At 45.0% G+C, this 19,798-nt stretch overlaps 1 protein-coding gene across 1 annotated transcript in view; it reads right to left on the bottom strand.

The window, feature by feature from the left end:
* Positions 1 to 16,625, bottom strand: part of PLEKHM3 (pleckstrin homology domain containing M3) — a 58,602-nt gene extending 41,977 nt beyond the window's left edge. The window contains exons 1-3 of the mRNA XM_053363085.1: positions 16,477 to 16,625; positions 14,646 to 15,529; positions 7,708 to 8,634 (exon numbers count right to left, since the gene is read on the bottom strand). Coding sequence (XP_053219060.1) covers positions 7,708 to 8,634; positions 14,646 to 15,234 — 1,516 coding nt within the window. The 5' untranslated portion in view covers positions 15,235 to 15,529; positions 16,477 to 16,625. The remainder of the gene's footprint in view (positions 1 to 7,707; positions 8,635 to 14,645; positions 15,530 to 16,476) is intronic.
* Positions 16,626 to 19,798: the final 3,173 nt, after the last annotated feature.

Below are 19,798 nucleotides of genomic sequence, written 5' to 3'. Positions count from 1 at the left end.
GGCACTACCGAAAACCAGAGAAAATATGTGCTCTTCAGAATTCCTTGTGCGTCATTGTCTTTGAGAATTGCATGCCTGGGGAAAGAGACTGTCTTTAACACATTGAGCTTTGTGAACTGCTCCGGGAGCCTGGGTTAAAAAATATACTCCATATTCCTCACGTTTGGTTTTTCAAAGTTCAACAGATTCAAAAGTGCAAACAAATTCAGATATTTAGGATTCGTTGGCTATGGTTTCTTTAATCAGGTGGCAGCCCTAGGGGGGGGGGGGGGGAGGCAAGCACAATGTGCTCTCAGATAAGACCCTGTTGCAACACACATATGCAAGCAGTCTGTCCATGACCCTATGTGCCATCTTGCTAGGTCATCTTCTCTGCAGGCTTCGCAACATAAATTGTTGGCAGCCTGAAGACCTTTGCACAAGGCTCTGGTGACCAGTTTATGTCAACAGACAGTATTTGCGGGTTTTTCTGTGTGTGCTGCTCAGGAAGGCCATCGGAGAAAGCACACGTTACCTCTCCTGCTCATTTCTCGGTAATTACAGTTGTGGGTCCTGCTCTGGAAGGGGAGAATGAGATGGTCTGCAAACCACTATCGCCGCCCGGCAGATGAGAGAGGTAGAGGGCTTCACTTATGCTGTGAACAGTTCTGCACTCTGTGCATGTTCATTTGGCACAATTGCAGAAGTCTAGCAACTGGGTAGGAAAGCTTTCAAGCGCTTGAAAAATTCAACAGGCCTTCTTCGCCTGTGCATCCTGAAGCTGGCCCACCACACCAGACACAACACAGCTGACAGTGCACATAATGGACCACGGCAGCAAGAATCTGGATGCTAATAAATAGCTTGTACAATGCCCTGGTACAGACAGGCCTGCGGTGTTTCACGCAGAAAGGTTCTGCCTTTTCCCAATCCCATTCTCCTTTCCTCAGCCTGCCCCTCATATCACGGGCAGTGGAAGGAGAGGTGGAATACATATGTAGTCATAAAAATAAATAACGGAAGGTCTCCAGAGGTCTCTCTTATTGCTGGCCAAGTTGCACCAGCCTTTAACAAGGCAAACCATTTTTAAATAAAAATTAAAAAATCCTGCCCTTTGGTATGTTTGCAAACCTCAAAATCTAAGCCAATAAAACCTGAGTGAAATACTACACTGGTTATCTCGCAAAGGTGAATACGCTGCAGGAGAAACCTTCACCCTTGAAACTGGCTGACTTTTTATTGCTTGGATTTCACAATCTCAGCTTCACAAAACCACCAAGTACAACAATGCGGCACATTGCACACCTGCAAACACGTCTCACCCCCCCCCCAACGTTAGAAGCAATAAAGATGGTGCAAGGACTGGGGAATAGCATGTTTCAGAGCTGAGCGGACCTGCTCTTTGGCGAGGTGAGGAAAAAGGACGGGAATGGGGAGCCAACCGTTCCCCAAGCAATGCATTTCTCACACACTGGTCTGAAATGTGGGGGAAAGGGTTTTGCCTGGATTCAAAGCAGGGAAGGGTTTTTCTCCTCTATTTATTTATTTCATAAAAATTATACACCCCTTGCTTGAAACGGATCTGCAGCGGATTCAGGGCAGCGAACAGAAGAGCTCTTTCTCACACACAGTATCATTAACACATGGAATCTTCTAATGGCACCAGTTTCGAAGGCTCTGAAAAGGGATTAGCCAAATTCATGGAAGGGCATTCCTATGGGGGGGTTAATTAAAGATTTGGGGGGTGGAGGGTTTTACAAAAGCACATCCATCGTTTCTGTTTTCAGATCATCAAGTCCTTTCTACAGATAAGTTATATTCAATGTGAGACATTAATGTTGTGGTCAATATAAGGTTGGGGGAGAAGGGGGGGCAGTAAACTTTCATTCTCTTACATGGTTGCTACTAGCTGTTCTAGATAAGTGACAACTCCGATTTTGCTGAATACCAGTTGCTTCCAAGGGGAGGGAGAGGCAAGTAGGAAAGATATGCTGATTTCATGCACCCTGCTTATGGGCTCCTTGGAAGATTCTGGTTGGCCACCACCGCAAACAAACGTGGGTGCACAAAAGATCTGATCCAGAAGGGTTTTATGTTCAAGGATGAGGAACATTCCCTTTTTCTTTTTAATCTTTCATTAGATAGATCCTCACCTTGACCGAGGCAGAGGGCAGTCCGTCCTTCCTTCCCCCTAACCAAAAGCCCATGAGCGCTGAACCACTGCTTCCATCAGCCGCAAGTTTGCACACTGCAGGAAACATACTATGATAATAACAATGCTAAGGTAAAATTGTGGCAGCAAGTTTGTGGGCTACATGTGCATGCATTATACACAATTCCAGACCTATTGGAAGATTTTCAAATGCCCCTAATATGCAAGAATGATGGCATGACTGGCCGAGCATGGAAAATGGCCCTGCACCAAAGCATTCTGAAGGCAAAAAACCCCACACACCTTCATGCATATGAACTGAACACATGCAAACAATCTCACTTTATTTTGAGGTCTGGTGAAACATAGTGACCAAGAGTGCCAGTCAAGACCAGGACAATGACAGGGTATCTCTGGCTCATGGGCCCATAAGGCCATTTTTGACCAGCCTTCCTTCATGCGAGTGACTTTGTTAAATGTGGCATGCAGAGGGTTGACTGCTTTCTGATCCAGCCCATCAGATGAAAGTGGCTTCCTACTCCTAGACTAGGATCAAAGAGACCAAAACTTAAAATGCAGCTGCAAAGCTCATTTTGGTGACATTGGCCCACTCACAGCCTCTCATTTTAACATATCTCATGGGGATGTTGGGCGGGGGAGAACCACAAATGCCATCTTGGAGAAAAGGTGGGCTACAAATGAAATAATAAGGCAGCAAAGTCCCTGGTTCAGTCCTCATGTCAGCCATGAACAGTCACACACAAACATTTCTGCAATATAGAAATACTGATTTTGGCCTCTGACAAGGTGGGAGTCAGAGTCCATATATATATTGTTCCCCACTCCTGGTCTTTGGAATCACCATGAAGCTTACTATACTTAAATAACATATATGAAGTCGTTTGAATTCTCTAACACATTATATAAATTATGATTCCAAGCGTCATATCTGGGTTTGTAGCAGACATTTGCCCGCATTCTCCCTACCCTGGAATTGTTCGCTTTTCTCTTACAGCGGCTTGACTTCCCCCTTAAGTCTTTCCTATTGCAATGTGTGCATGGGAATCGGAAGTTTACAGGATGCCGACAGAGGCATTTAGCATCCTAACACTTGAGCAATAAGAAAAGCCATGCAAAAATAGTAAATGAACTGTATAACAATTGGGTCCATAGGATGAGGTTGCCATAAACAAAGCAGGGTGGGAACAAGCTTCCTTAAAATGTTTATACAGCACAAACTATAATGGGACTCCTGCCTGAGCTAAGCATATATACCCATTTCCTATTGCAATGCTTAGGCTGCAATCCTCTTCACCGTTACCTAGAAGCAGGTCCCAGTAAACTCAATAGGCCATGCACAGGATCACACTATTAGGCTGCAATCTTATTGGAAGTTTAGTAGGAGGCTACCCCAGTGGACTTCCTTCTGAGTAAAGGAGATTAGGAGCACGGTGCACATCCTAAGCATGGTATAATTACTAGCATTATTCTAGTCCAGCAATAGTTTCAAATGGCTTCAGTACCTCCTGAACAATTTGACTACATTCCTTACTTTAACGCATAGCATAGGCAAGGGCAAATCTTTTTACTTCGTATTCAAAGGACACCCTGCCACCAAAACAAAACAAAACACAAAAGCAACGCCCCAAAACAACATTGCTGAATTAATAAAAAAGGGCTTTAAGATAAACTAATTCATGAAAGACAGGATTGCAATCAACAACTGGGAAAGATGCCTTAATGCCCTTTGAAACACTGGAGGTGATGAAATTCTTTGGCCGTTTGGCATAGCACCATGGACAGTTTGTATCTGGATCTGACCACTGATGCAGAGAAGATCCTAGGTGCTGAAAAGGACCTCACAGCAAAACAGAATCAGACACACTTATTCTGGTGGAAAGAGCTGAATGCAAATGGACAGAGTTAAACCTCTTCTCTTTCCAGGCAGAGTGAAGGCATCCGTTCCTGAAGGAAAAACTTTTCCCCTCCGTTTTTGTTTCTTTAATCTGCCCTCCTGACCCTGATACACTGAGAATCCATTTCCCCCCTTCCTCTTCTCCTTCTGCCACATCCCCAGGCCTGATATGGCTGCCCTGGCTTCTATCCGTGGTTGGAAAAATGCTAGCTGGCGCCCAAGATAAACTTGTCTAAAGCTACATTCTTCCTTACCCACTTCTGAGTGTCAGCTGTTTGTCTGGAAGCTTTTGCTGCAAAAGCTTTTAAACAAGGAGGATAGGAAAAGGGGGGGATGTAGAGTGCAATTCAAACAAAACCAACTCTACCCCCCAAATCCCTGACACAAGAAAAAAACAAAGAAAGAAATGGGGGGAGGATGGGGGGGGAGAACCTTCTCCCCAGCAAATCTTTCCAACAAACTCCTCTATCAGAGGTTCATTGTCAATCAATTAGTCAAGGCAATGGGGCTTATTCGGCTGGGGGGCAGTTGGAGAGACAATGGGTCATATTACTATTTAATCACTTTTACTAAATAAATAAAGCAGCCCCAAGGTGCTGTCATGTCAAGGGAATTTACAGCAAAACAAAAAACCCCAAAGAAAGAAAAAGCCTAATTTTTCCATTACTTTTTTCCTCCCCTGAAGAACAAGAGAGGGTTATTACTGTAGCCTTAAGTCTCATCTTTGTGCAGCTCCTCTTTGATTCCCACTCGGACCCTGCCACTTTCTGGCACTAATTTGTCAGGCTGAACAAAGGAGGGATTTGTACCTCCTGTAAGGTCTCAATTAGGAAAGGCTTCTGCTGTATTATGTGCCATTCAGACAGGACACAATGATGGTAATTACAGGAATTTGCACTAAATGGCTGAAGAATTCGCAGCAAAACTTTTTTTCTCCACCTCCACAAAGCTTGCCCCTCTTTTGCAGCTGTGGGGGAATTGGATGAGGGTAGGGGGGTGGAGAGAAGGGAAGGGTGGGCCTGAGGCCTACAAGATGCAATTACCAGCAGTATTCCTATTCAGTTAAACAGCCACCCCGCAAAGTTAAGACAGAAGACATCTTTCCAAGTGGAAAAAGACAAATGGCTACTTTCAACAAGGACTTTCAACAGACAAGCCCGGTTCAGCCCAGTTTCCACAGCACGGCCTTTCCACTCTTTAGCTTTAACGCATTTATTATGTCGTTAAATTAAAATAAATGAATAATAACAATGCGTCTTTTTGTTCTTCCCTTCAGGAACCCCAGGGCTCTTTTCATGGGATTATGTGATCCATCTAGAATGAGCTGCAAGATTGCATGCGCACACCTCAATCCATACCCAAGTTCACCTTTCCTGGGGAGAAATGTCGGTGTGAGCTAGGAAATCACAGCTAACTTTAACCGTGCATGAACCTCTATAAGGTTCTCCAGCTGGTAGTTTTTTCCTGAGGCACGGATCCTGCCAGAATGGCTCAGTAAAAACAGTAAAGTGCACTCGCAGGGCCACCTTTCAGCCAATGCACAGCTGGAAACTACTAGCATAAATTGCCAGTGCGATGCTGCATACAGAAAACTGGGTTTTGAGCATACAAGGCCCAGGTTAAAAGCCCTGCTCAACAACAAAACTTACTGGATTGCCTTGAGCTACTCACGAGATCTCAGGTCACAAATGCACATGCAGAGGTCTCTGGAGAGTTTCTGTTCGGAATGTGCCCATGCCCCGGATGAAGAAGGGTACAAGGCTTCTCTACAACCTTCTGCTGCGACCTGGATGGCAAAACACCGGGACCCTACACACACCTGCCCCTACCTACATCATCTCCAAAGTGTTTCCTTGCTGGAAAGATCTTAAAGGTAAGACTGGAGAGAGAAGGGGCTGCAAGAGGGCTGCTGAACCTGGGCTGTGTGCACAGAGGCAGCCGGCAGTGTCCAGCTTCAATATTTGCTAACATTTTGCCTTGCCTTCACTGGCTGTATCTGTGTATATCCAATACCTCAAGGGCCATTGCTCCCCATATGAACTGACCCAGACCCTGCAATCATCATCTGACGCCTTTCTTCATGTGCCTCCTCCGCAAGAGGTCTGGAGGGTGGCAACATGAAAAAGGGCCTTTTCTGCAGTGGCTCCCTGTTCGTAGAATGCTCTCCCCAATAAGGCTCACTTGGCACCTTCATTGCACATCTTTAATCGCCAGGCTTGAACGTTTCTCTTTAACATACTATGGCTTTTTAAAAGTGTTTGTGGGAGCAGGGTTATCGGGTTTGTTTTTGTTCTTGGTTTTATTATTTATTTTGTGTTCTCATTTTGTATCTTTTATGTTGTGAACCGCCCCGTGATCTTTGGATGAAGTGCAGTATACCAATTTAATAATAAATAAATGTGCTCCTGCTTTCACACTGACCTTCTTCATAGGAGAACTTAGGGAAAGCTCTACTAGCAATTTGCCTGAACTCCTCCTGCTCTCCCAGATGGGAGCAAAGGCAGCTGATCTTCCACCCACTTTCAATATGAATGGGGAGAAAGTCAACCAGGAGTAATAACTGTGGGTCGAGGGTAAAGGTTTTTTGTTTTTGCGGAGAAGTCACCAGAAATGGAATATTGGGCGTGATGCAATAAAGGGGAAACAAACATAGTGAGCAGCATCTCCCAAACTGGTGCCCTTCAAATGTTTGGGACTACAACTCCCATCAGTCAGTATGGGATGGGAGTTGTAGTCTAAGTGTCCTGGTGTTGCTAAACTGAAGAAGGCAGGGGAAGAGGAAATGGCTGGTTTATTTTAAAGCTAAATGTTCCATTTTTAAAAGAATAATGATTATTATTTACAGAACAAGCACACCAGTCTCTCACTTCTAGAGGATCTGTATATGTAACTAAACAAGAAATTCAGCCTGCCGGAAAGAGGAAACTCACATTTCGCCAGCCAAATACTTTCCAAACACCACTTTTCAATTACGATCCGTGAAATATAGTTGCTTTTCCGGGCTTTGACCCTAAACTTACTAATGCCAAATAGCTAAATCTCTCCTTAACATGCAGGAACAGAATGATGGCAATAAAAGGATTTTTTAAAAAAACCTTTCAAAACAAGGTTGGCTGACCTAAAATATAAAGACAATTTACTGACACTGCCCCCTGCTGGAAAGACTAATTGCTGCATTCCTGGGCATCAGCAATCAGGTGTGTTACTACCACAAGTTCCCTTCCAAAACCTTTCTCTGCCTCCTGACCCTGTTCAGGGGCAGGGGAGGCACAATGTGATGATGACCTCCAACGGAGTAGCATGGCCCATGCTTCTCTGTTGGAGAGATAAGGTGTCTCTATGGAGGCACCTTATTTAGGCAGCCAGGTTGCCCAGCCTGTTCCCCAAGTCTCCACTTGGATTCCTGCTGGTGCAAATCAGGACCTACTTAAAGGACCAGGTGCCAGCAGAAGACTTGTAAGCCCTGGCAGCTCATCACAAGCCCATGCATTCATGAACCATGCCAGCACAGCTAGTGATACACAGAAAGATCGCCCAAGTTATAGAATTGCAACAGGAAGCTGTGCAAAACTCAGCAGAAAGCCCTTATACCTTGGAAAGGCATGTCAAGTAGTAAAGGCAGGCAGAACGAGTACAAAACGTCCGACATTTATTTGCTTACCTGCACACTTGAAACTCTGGGCAGTCAGTCCTCTTTCCAACGACAAGGTGGTCAGGATGCTCAGAAAGCTGGTGGTTACCGACTGGCGCTTGATCTTCCTATGCTCTTTTCCACACGACAGGCCTTGGGTTTTGTTTCTGAGCGTCACTTGCAGATTCTGACCCAAGCTCCTGGTTGCATTGGCAGCAGACTTCAAGGCCTCCATCCATTCCTGAGCTCTTTGACGGGTTTCTGCCCGCAGACGAAGCACATCTTGAGGAAAGATAACCTGAAAGCAAGAGTCACAATCATCCAGAATATCAGTCTGGACAGACAGGCACACGTCAATGTTGTAGCTCAACAGAGGGTCTTCGTCAAGCCCACCGGTCTGAAACGCCATGAGGAGAGACCGGCTGAGTACAAAATGAAATGCTTTCCAGTTATTCTGGAGCGTCAGTCTGTAAAGAGTCCCTGATTTGAGAATGTTTTGGTAGTCCTTGATGTTTTGGGCCAACGATGCGGACTGGAAGAATTGGGTAGGTTCCTTCTGTAAACCACGATTTTGGATGATGCCGCTCTCATCGTTGTCTAATTTCTGCGAGCGCCCCAGATCTCCCTGGGACCTCATGAAAGAGGGCACAGAAGAATGAACAGCTTCCCAAAGCTTCTGCCCCCAGTCCAAGGCCTCCCATGGAGACTCTGCCTTCAGCTGCAGGTGCGAGTTATTGAACAGCACTGCATCAACCACATTCGTTTCCACATTGATGCTTTGGAAATGCAAAAGCAGGTAGACAGTAGGAAGGTTCTGGTTCCCACTGTTGTCAAGCCAATACAGGTACAGTTTGTATGGAGTGAGTTCTGCGCAGCATGTCTGCCAATAGCTGTCATGGTTGTTCTTAATTTCCAAGTATCCTTTCTTCAGGATATTTGAGAACGTCGGCTTGTGTTCTAGAAGAGAGTAGAAATAAATGTTAACTACAAATATTTTAAGGGACGCGGGTGGCGCTGTGGGTTAAACCACAGAGCCTAGGACTTGCCGATCAGAAGGTCGGCGGTTCGAATCCCCGTGACGGGGTGAGCTCCCGTTGCTCGGTCCCTGCTCCTGCCAACCTAGCAGTTCGAAAGCACATCAAAGTGCAAGTAGATAAACAGGCACCGCTCCAGCGGGAAGGTAAACGGCGTTTCCGTGCGCTGCTCTGGTTCGCCAGAAGCGGCTTAGTCATGCTGGCCACGTGACCCGGAAGCTGTACGCCAGCTCCCTCAGCCAATAAAGCGAGATGAGCGGCGCAACCCCAGAGTCGGTCACGACTGGACCTAATGATCAGGGGTCCCTTTACCTTTACCTTACAAATAGTTTAAACTTCTTTCTCTATTGCAGTTTCTCAAACGGTGGGCCTCAGGCCACTTTCAAGTGGGACTCAGTGCCGCAGCCCGGCCAGGGCCTTCTCACTCTCCTGCCATGCCCACTTACCATGCTCTCGTCTTCTGCTCCCCGTGCAAAATTAAGATGACAGGAAGAAGAGAGAAGGGAGATTTCCCCCGGTGTTATCAGACAGCAACAGCAAGAACTGAAATGTGCCCACTGGTCCAACAAGGTTGGCACCCCACCTGCCAGCTGTTCTTTAGTTGCAATCCCTGCATTGCAGGGGTTTGGACTAGATGATCCTTTATGTCTCTTCTAACTCTAGCTATATGATTCTTTATTATGATAACCCATCCTGGGAACTTACGCTGAAGGGCAACTAAGAAATCTAATAAATGAGCAATTGTTGTCTGCACAACAGTTTTTCAAGTTTGCAGATGGGTCCATTGGCCTACAAAGATTGGCAAGCCCTGATCAAATCACTCTGGAAGTTAGTTTTTAAATACAATGAACAAACAATAGGGTTTGAGCTATCAATGAAATGTTTCCTTTGGCTACGTGGAAACTATTGTCAAAAATTCAGGTTTAGAGTCTACTGATGGCAACAAAGATGTCTGTTGCATTTTGTTGGGAAAAGGACCCACACCAGCACCCCAAACTTGTGAAATGGTTCCACTACATTCAGGCCAGAGTTATGATGATTCAAGTGATTTAATCAGATGTACATTCATGAAAATAGGGTGACTGAAAACTGCAAGTGGAGGGACTTGGCTTGTAGCTTTGTCCGTTACTGCCCACTGGGGAGTCAAAGCACTTAACTGGACTAGGACAATCGACTTGTAACAAGAGAGACTAACAATTCCAATTAATTATTCCTTTTTACTGAGCCGTAAAAACTCGGGAGTTGATTTCAAGAATCTGAACATTATTGGCAGCCATCTACATGACACACGGGTGCTTTTCAATGGGCTTCATTATACTAAGAACTACTCCTCAAAATAAATGCAACGAAAGCAGGAAATTAGGTGAATCTAACAGCAAAGAGTATGACAGATTTACAACTCAACTCAGATGCAAGAACAACGGAGTCCATTACTTCCAGTTACAGGATTTCAACCTTAAGGTGACATAGCAGGTGAGAAAGGTGAGAAACTCTAAAGAAACAATAACTGAAATTACATTGTGAGTGGGTAGGGCTGAGCGATATCTGGTTTTCAATACTGCAATATATCACCAGTTAAACACTGCAATATACCGATACATCACAATGTCTGAAATGATGGAACTATGTAGAGGCAAACAGTAGGGCTAGGCGATAACTGCTTTCCAACATTGTGATATGTCACCAGCTAAACATCACAATATAATGATATATCACAATGTTGGAAATAAGGATGGAACTATGTAGAGGTATTGGCTGGTTTTCCCCACATTGTGATTTTTGCATAGCACATGCACACACACACATCATGATTTGCAATATATTGCCAGGTCAAAAGTTATGAAACCGGTATCACAATATGGACTTCAAACTGGTTTTGGATGAACAGGAGTTCCATTTTAGTTCTGCATAACTTGCTTCTCCTGCACATACCTGACATCACAGGATGAAGTGAATCCCCCCCGGTGGCAATACTCCCTCTTCTCTCTCGCAAACACCTACTATGCACCCATGTTCAGGGACTATGTGCCCCCACTGGGCTCTCCCTCCTTCTCTTTTGTGGGTTGTGCTTCAAAGTAGAGGTTTAAAGAGTGCAAAGGAATTTGATCCCTGCCTATAGGGATGCCTGAGGGCCTGCAGGGCTGGCTGTGCCACTGGGGGGCTGGGCAATGTATCTATACATCACCCAAAATTGGTTTGAAGCCCACATCATGGTAATGGTTTCGTAATATGCAACATGGTGATATACACTGATATCTCGGATTAAGAACTTAATTTGTTCTGGAGGTCCGTTCTTAACCTGAAACTGTTCTTAACCTGAGGTACCACTTTAGCTAATGGGGCCTCCTGCTGCCACTGCGCCGCCGCCATGCAATTTCTGTTCTCATCCTGAAGCAAAGTTCTTAACCCGAGGTACTATTTCTGGGTTAGCAGAGTCTGTAACCTGAAGTGTCTTTAACCTGAAGCGTCTGTAACCCGAGGTACCATTGTATTGCGAATCGTGATGGGGGGGGGGCATGTAAAAAATTGTGATGTGGGAAAAACCATGAAGCCGGTCATCGCTTCTCTTATGATTCCTGCTGCCCCTGTTGTACTATAAAATAACAGATGTAACAATATGTTAAAGATAAGTAAAATGCATCAGTTTTAGAACCCTAAGTAGTAGCAATTGCCGGGACATTACCCTGTTTTGCCTCCACATTGTTGCATCCTTATTTCAGACACTTTGATATATCAGTATATCATGACGTTTAGTGGGTGATATATTGTGATGTTGAAATTCAGACGGGGGGGGGGCGTGCTATGGCACTGCCTTGCACGTTGAGTGTACAGTGATGCAGAGTTTTTTGAGATCCATTGCCACCATTGCGAGTTCATCGGCTCCCTCCACATTTGGGTGTTGCCATTGATAGTTTCCGATTGGTGGGGAATGGCAGAACTTCCAGAGGTGCTGGGGGGAGTGCCTGTCACTTTTGCGTTTCCTGGATATGTGTGTCTCCCTCCCAGACTGAGAATGCATCGGATTTGGTGTTTGTGTAGTAACAACGCATCTTCACGCCTGCCGTAACGCGTGTGCATAACATCCAAAATGCAGCTTCTAAAAAGGAGCTTTATTTCGCATAAACTGCCGGGGTGGTGGGGGTGGGGAGTAATTAAATTCAATCTAAATTGGAAAAAGAAAAGGTCTTTTTAAAAAAAGGTGTTGATGAGGCAAGGGTATAAGGAAGAAACCAATTTGATTTGCCTTCCCTCTCTGGTCCTAACATTCGTTGGGATTTCTGCGCTAACTCAAAAGCCATTAATTTCTTTGAAAGCCACACGGATCCCTTTGTAATGCCGATCATGCGTATATATTCCACAGTTACCTTCCCTTTCTGTTAATCATCCAGTAAGAGAAACAGCGCAGCTACCGCAGACCCAAAGTGAAACTTCAGCCGTTGTTCTCGTTTCCATCAAGCACAGGTGACTCTTCCAAGCTTCTCACAGGTTTTATGCCACACTCACCACTGTTTCCCCTCCCTCCTGCCTTTAGCTACCACAGAGACTTGCTTGTCTTTTGTTGAAAAAGAGAGGGGGGGGGAGCTGTCTCTCCTCCCCATCTTTCACAGCCAGACAGTCTCTCTGCCAGCTTTTTCTCTCCAGCTCCTGTGAACTGGCTTCATCCGCTCCCACTTAAACTGGGACAATGACAGTGGCCGGCTTGATTAAAATTCAAATGCAGCAGACCCTTCTGATTTGAGAAGTGGCCGGCTCCTGACATAGACAGGTGGAATCACAGCTGCTCCCCCCCCCCACAATCTCTCACTCTGGTTCCCTCCTGCCACCTCACCTGCCTGGTGTACAAAAGCTGCATAATACCTTTCCGCTGAGTGCTTTCTGTCCACCCTCTGAAATGGAAGCAGCGTTTCTCTTCACTCTTTCCCCAAACAAGGAAATTAAATCAAGGCAGAGCGAATCAGAGCCCATCATAGAAAATAGGAGATAATCACACCAAATAGCCTACATCTGGGGTGCCTTCCTTTTTTTTAAAAAAAAAAAGTAATTTCTTGAGAAATAAGGACCAAAAGAAGAAAACAGCGAAGAAAACAACCTGCTGAGAGCCTTATAAGATTCCTCTTATGTACAGATTATATCCCTTTTCTTGCTGTATTAGGTCTCATTACAATCTTTTTTGCATACGCTGTGTTTCAAAAACGGTTGTTCACAGAGGCCAACATTTCTCTCCTTTTGTGCTCAAATAGTCTCCCCAGGTACTAGAAGAGGAAAAATTTGAAAGTGGCATGAGCAAAATGTATTGGTGGTCTAGTCTGCAAATAATAGAAGAGCTGTCTGATGGAATCAGCCCCAAAATCCACCTAGTACAGCCTTGTAAGGAAGACCACAAAAGATACCTGCAAAAGAAGGATAGAAATGCAGCTAGCCTGTCTAGGACTGGCAGCTGTGGGAACTGAGAGCTCTGGCCCCCTGCAAAACTGGCCCATCCCTGCTGAGCAGAGAGGAAAGGACTTTCCCCCTCAGGCAGCCTGACTGGTTGCTATACTGGGTGCCAAGGACAGATGGAGAGCACCATGTTGGCATGCAGTCCCTTGTTGCCCATGGCTATCAGGTGAGTGCTTCAATATAAGGCTGAACAGGTGCCTTGAGGAAGCTTGAGGAAGCCGTGCTTCCTCAATGGCTTCCCATCCCCAGTGGCAGACTGCCTTGTAATGCAGGTGTTCCATTTAGCTCTTATGCCTAATCTCCATTAATAAGCCTGTCTTCCATGAATCGTCTGACTTGGTCAGGCCACCCCTGGAGCACTGCGTTCAGTTCTACGGAACTCTCTCCCTTCAAAGGTGCTCATCCTATCCAACCTAAACTTTGGATTTTTAAACTGGTTTTAAAAAAACAAACATATCTTCCAAGTCGCCCTTTCCTAATAGCCCTTTCCATGTTACAAAATATACAGTTGGCCCGCCACTTAGGCGAGGGTTCGGTTCTAGGGGCACATGTGCAAAGGCAAAATCACGCAATATCAGGAACCCCCGGAACGCCCCCCCCCGCACTCCCAGTGGCTTCCCCAAGGCCTGGTAAGCGGAGCACCTCTGGGAGCATTCCAGAGACCTCTTGCAACCTTCCAGATCCTGGTAAGCAAGGAAAACCCACTGGGTGCACAGGACAGGGGGAAATAAATAAATGGGGAGTGGGTAACGTGAGTTTTCCCTGCTCTCCATTTTTTTATTTAACACCCCCCCACACATATAAGGTTGCAATCACATATGTAAAATGAGCAAAAGTTGCAGGCCTACTGTAGTATAATTTCTTCTTTTAGTAGCCTTTGTACTAACCCCCCCCCCCGCAAAAAAACCTGGCCTTTTTATAATTGCTAATGCTTTCACCTTTGTTAATTTTTATTATTTTAGGTCATTGCATTTACAGTGTTTTCATTACACTGTGATGCTCCTTGGGCCAAATATAAATAATCTGATAAATGAAAGTGATAAAAATTAGCCATAGTGTCAGGACTGCATAGGCTGACCATCCTGGGATTCAAAGTCACCACCTTTGTCCTCACAGAAAGAAAGAATCAGTGAACACAGCATCTTCCAGATTCTCTCCCTTACTTCCAGATACTGTAGTGAGCTGGGTAGCATAATTTAGACAGGCTGCAGAATCAAAGTCTTCTACTGCCAAATGTGTCACAGAAATATTTATATTTACAACCGTAACTCAAGTTGAGTTCCTCTGCTTTTAAGGTTGAGAAATGGGTAACTTGCTTGAGACAATCTTTGCAACCCATGGTGGGAATTGGGAACTGAATTTCGAAGTTCACAGCTCCAAGTCCAACCTGGGATTGTGTTGCCTCACCAAACCGGTCACTTTCTGCCTTCAATAAGAGACAGGCACCAAAAGAAGAAGAAGGAAGCCAGGTGTAGCAAAGTATCAAGCACTCACCAGAGTTCCCTTGAATGTCCTCTCCCTTTTCAAATCCAGTTGGTGCAAATGAAAGTTTAGGACATCGATTGTCTTGATTAGACGGCTGCTGTGAAGAAGCATCAGCTAAGATGACACCCCAGTCTATGTGGCTGACGTCTGAGCGTGACCGGTTGTGGCCTGGCTTGAAAGTGGCCGTTTCCTCACTCTGCACTATAATATCGTTCACAGAACGGGGCCGACCCCGCCTCCTCTGGCAGATGTTAAAAGCCGAGGCCTCCCCCCGTTCCACCCAAGAGAGGTTGTCTGGAACCATTCCCCTTTGTACTCCAAACTGTTCTTTGGCAGGAATTGCAGTCTGCACTTTGGTTTCCAAGAGTCCGTTTTTGCAGTGCTCCCAAACGAGGTTGGTTTTCCCCAAAGTGATGTTCCTCAGGTCTCCGCAGGCTGCAATCCTATTAAACACCTCGTGGCCGACCAGCTCAGGAACTTCCTGGACCCCATAAACCTCTGGCGGCTGCACATTCTCTCGTTTAACATCAAAGGTGCTAAAGAAATCTTCCGTCACTTCCAAGGCTGGACTGATGTCATCGACCTCCAATGCCTCCATTTTATTGGCAGTCAGACCAGAAACTTTGGGGAAATTTTGTCAAAAAACAACGTAAAAATTCCAGGCGCAGAAGAGGAAGGTGCCTCTGGAAAGATTCTGTCACTGCTTGAACAAGGAGGTGATGGGAGCTAAATGGTTAGGGTTGCAACTGGCATTGGTCTTCAGATGTTTGGCTTGACTTCCCTTTGTAAACGTGCTACTGAAGAATAACTTGCCCTGACTTACCAGTATAAATGGTAAGATAGGATGGGAGGGTATTGGCTGTGCAGTGGAAGTCCGCAGAATCTGGATTTTCCTGTAAAACATGTTACAAAACCATGTTAGTGAAGTTGCTCTCTCACCAGAGACAGGGTGAGTGGAACACCAGCAGAGAGAAGCTGTTCTGCATGTCTTATCTGCAAAATGCCTATCAACACTCAAATGTTATAGGGTTCTCTGAGTATGGGCCATAACTTCACTAGACTAACTAAAGGAAGATTGCAAGTCCCTGGTTCAAGTGCTTCAAGTTCCCTCAGGCTGTAGAAAAAGGGAACGGAGGTTAGGAGTCTGAGGCGACGAGGTAGAGAGCTCAAGGAGTAGGCAACATTCACAGACACTTGGTTTCTGAAGCTCTGGGGAGAGGAGAAGAATCAGTGGGGCAACAACCCTATTTTCCTCCTTAGGCTTTTTGGTCCCAAGAACACATACTTCAGAGATGTCCCTATCTTAATAGCCCTCACAGATATTTTTTCTTTACAACTGATCACACTTCTTTTGTCTAAGATACACTTGCACCTGATTGTGTTTTCTTGACCTAAGAAGCCCTTTGTGGTAAAGTCCAAGTACATACATATTTATCACTCAGCACTGTTAATTAATATACGTTGCAGAACATTTCCTGGGCAGGTATATACCCTGTTTGTTATTCTTTAACTTGAGTTGCTGCCTGTGAAAAGGGTTTCAGTGCCAATGGCACTGTGACAAACAATTTGTTTACATCTCTTGATTCAGTCAAAGCAATTGACGCCTTTTTCTAGTTAAACAACTCTTGTGTTCTTCAGACCAAAACACATCTAGTAACTTAAATAGCCACAAATTAACACCCACCAGCCCATAAATACTGTGATTTATTTTCATAATTTAAGCTAGCAATTAAACTGCCTAGACAATGAACAATTTAGCATACTCTGTGCAAGGTAAACTGACTAAAATGCTTTGATCGGCTGCTACTTTTACATGGCAATCTTATACAGGTCTACTCACAATCAAGCCCCGTGGAGATCCACCAGGTAAAATGCAGCCTTGGAGATCACTTTTTCTTAGATTGGCATTGTAAGCATTTTCTGCCGCATCACTTGGGTACATCCAAAACTGTTTTACTGCCAAAATATTTATCAGTTGCAAATCGCAAGCCCTGTGATGGGAAGACATGACTCAGCATCATTGTACAATAGTGGAGAAACCACGATGCAGTGAGATTTCCACAATCAAAGGAGATTCCCAGAAATGTTGGTAACTCGGTTTTCAAATAAAGGGTAAGGCAGACCAAGAAAAAGAAAGAAAGAAACCTATCATCTTTGTTATTATTACTGACAAAATGTCCGACATAATGACAGGCAGAGTGTGAGCCTGTATACTGCTCTGGGGAAATGCAATACATCTTTGTGTGCTCTGGGCCAGAAATATACTCTATCCCCTTGTGAGAGCTCTGTCAGCGGAAGGCCACCCAGTGTCACCGCTGGTTTTGCCCTCGCCACAATAGTGTGTCCTCCCACCCACCACACAAATGCAGCACTGTTCTCTTCCCCATAAGAGAGCGAGGCAGTGTTTAGAAACTCAAATAATATAAGCTAATCACCAAATGGCACCTTAAATCTAGATTACCGTCACTACAACGGTATGACTAGGTGCCCCCTCCCCCCCCCGGCTGGGTTTGTTGTTGTTGTTTATTTCATTTCTATACCACTTTATGTTTTAAAGAAAAAAATCTCAAAGCAGTTTACAACACATTTAAACATCAAATGAAACAACCCAGGATAAAACTAAGTCAAGCTTCAAGGAAAATATAGTTTGCTTTCCCCATACAGTGGTACCTTGGGTTACAGATGCTTCAGGTTACATACACTTCAGGTTACATACACATCATGATTCACAATACAGTGGTACCTTGGGTTACAGATGCTTCAGGTTACAGACTCCGCTAACCCATAAATATTACCTCGGGTTAAGAACTTTGCTTCAGGATGAGAACAGAAATCATGCTCCGGTGGCACGGCAGCAGCGGGAGGAGTTTCAGGTTAAGAATGGACCTCCGGAACAAATTAAGTTCTTAACCCAAGGTACCACTGTATTTATTTTCCTACTTAATTTACAGAGCTGCCCCATAGCAGAAGGACTCTAGGGAGCCAGTGGGGTGAAGTGGTCAGAGTGTTGGACTAGAACTTGGGAAATCAGGGTTCAAATCCCCACTCAGTCATGAAGCTCACTTGGAGTCAGTCACAGCCTCCTAACCTACCTCACAGGGTCATTGCAGGGACTGACTAAGCAGAGGGGTGAACCATTTACTCCTTGGAGAAAAATGTGGAAAACTGACACAATAAATAACCTCTTCTGCTTACCTGCTTAAGAAAGCTGGAGGGGCCAGCCAGGTGGAGATGTCATTCGCCAGCCTTGCATCCAGATATCTCCACCTGGTCACAATTTGATCCATGCCAGTCGCAAAACGCGCCTGGCACCTGGCTGATTTCTAACACTGGAAAGTGGCAACTGTTTGCTGATGGCAGTGAAAATAAAGACATGCACTTGTGGATAACGCTGGAGTGTGTGTGTGAAGTAACCACCCCCACACCTGAGCGATATCACTGTCTTGGCAAGTGGTAGTTTTCTCCCTCTCTGAACTAAGGAGGAGGCTGCAACCTGTTTATTTTGTCCCTTGGCACCAAGCCTGCTACCTCCGTGGCTCTATCCTGGGTTCTGCGTCTCAGTCAAGTAGTAGAGTTCGCTATTAAAGAAACTGGCATGGGCAGATTGAGACAGGTGTGTTAGGTCTGCCATATGCTGCTGAACTACAACTCCCATCATCCCTGGCCATTGGTCATGCTTGCTGGGGCTGATGGGGGTTACAGTGCGGCAACATCTGGCAGCCCTAAGGTTCCCCACACCTTGTTTAGGTAGCTGATCACAGGAGCCCCTGGATTCTTGTTGCCAACTTCGGTTTCAGCAGTTCAGAAAGAGGGCTACCAGATTCAGACCCAGAGACTGCCTGAAGCTTGAAGAGCTGCAGGGCAGAAAAAGAGTGTGCAGCAGCAGTCTATCTGACCCTCAGTGCTTTAACTGTTTACCCATCCATTCTGCGGGGTTCAGTGAGAGTCCTAAAGAAGAGAAAGGCCTGCTTTTCAAAAGCAAATTCCTATTCCTCAGTGCCCGAAAGACATGCTGAAAAAATGTGTTGGCAGTTTCTGTTGTAGGACTGAGTGGAGGCTTCAGACGTTATGGGAGATGTCACTTTATTCAACCTAACAGTTCCCCCTCTAGTCTCCATTCCCTTGAACTAGCAGACCTGTCTAAATACATATTAGGGCAACACTTTTATTGGGCCAATCAAAATGTCATAAAATACTGTGCAATTTTGGTTGGCCTAATAAAAGTAGTGCTCTAATATTTGGCATTTTTCTTATAAGTCAACTCAGCTATCTGTATATTTTTTTACATAGAATTGAATTGCACACATCTAAAAGCCGAAGTCTGAATTCAGCACGGCTTCATCTACAGCATATCTATATGCAGGGAAAACCAGAGTAATCTTAGCACTATGGAGACAACAAACCCATTCTGAATTAAACCACTGAGAAATGATCTAAGATTAAAGGAGCCTGAAAAATCTATCAATGGGGTGTGTTAGTCAGCTAAAGATTATCCATCACTCTCCATGGGGATAGATCTAGCAACAATAATTCATAATACAGCAGCAATTTAAGCAATTTCAGTCTCTCTCACATGCATGACTTTAAATGCAGAAAATGAAAAATGAAACAGAACTGTTTGCTATATACAGGAGCACTTCTCTAAAGCTCTGTTAGAGCAGCTACTGGTAAGCAGGGCTGACTATCCAAAGCAAAACACTGACTCACTAGGGAAATCATGTCATGCAGTGACCTTTCCCAAGCATTTTGCATGTTGTCACCCAGAGGAAGCATTTATACCCAAGGCTCAAGGTACCGAATCTTCCTATCAACACAGCAACACTGAGAAGCAATCAGATGACTTCCTGGAAACTCTTGTCTTTTTTGAATACACTATTTAGCACAACTGCTGCTGCTGCTGGCTTCTAAGAAACCTTCCTCACACACACCCACACCCAAAACACTTCTGATTTAACTATCAGTAGCAGGGGTCCCCTGCTAAAAACGAAGATCATGGCCACTGGGCCCATCACCTCCTGGCAAATAGAAGGGGAAGAAATGGAGGCAGTGAGAGATTTTACTTTCTTGGGCTCCATGATCACTGCAGATGGTGACAGCAGCCACGAAATTAAAAGACGCCTGCTTCTTGGGAGAAGGGCAATGGCAGGCCTAGACAGCATCTT

Source organism: Podarcis raffonei, chromosome 1 (genome assembly GCF_027172205.1).
Source record: "Podarcis raffonei isolate rPodRaf1 chromosome 1, rPodRaf1.pri, whole genome shotgun sequence".
Classification (NCBI taxonomy): Eukaryota; Metazoa; Chordata; class Lepidosauria; order Squamata; family Lacertidae; genus Podarcis; species Podarcis raffonei.
Note: the sequence above shows the minus strand (reverse complement) of the source record. Positions and strands in the feature narration are given on the sequence as shown.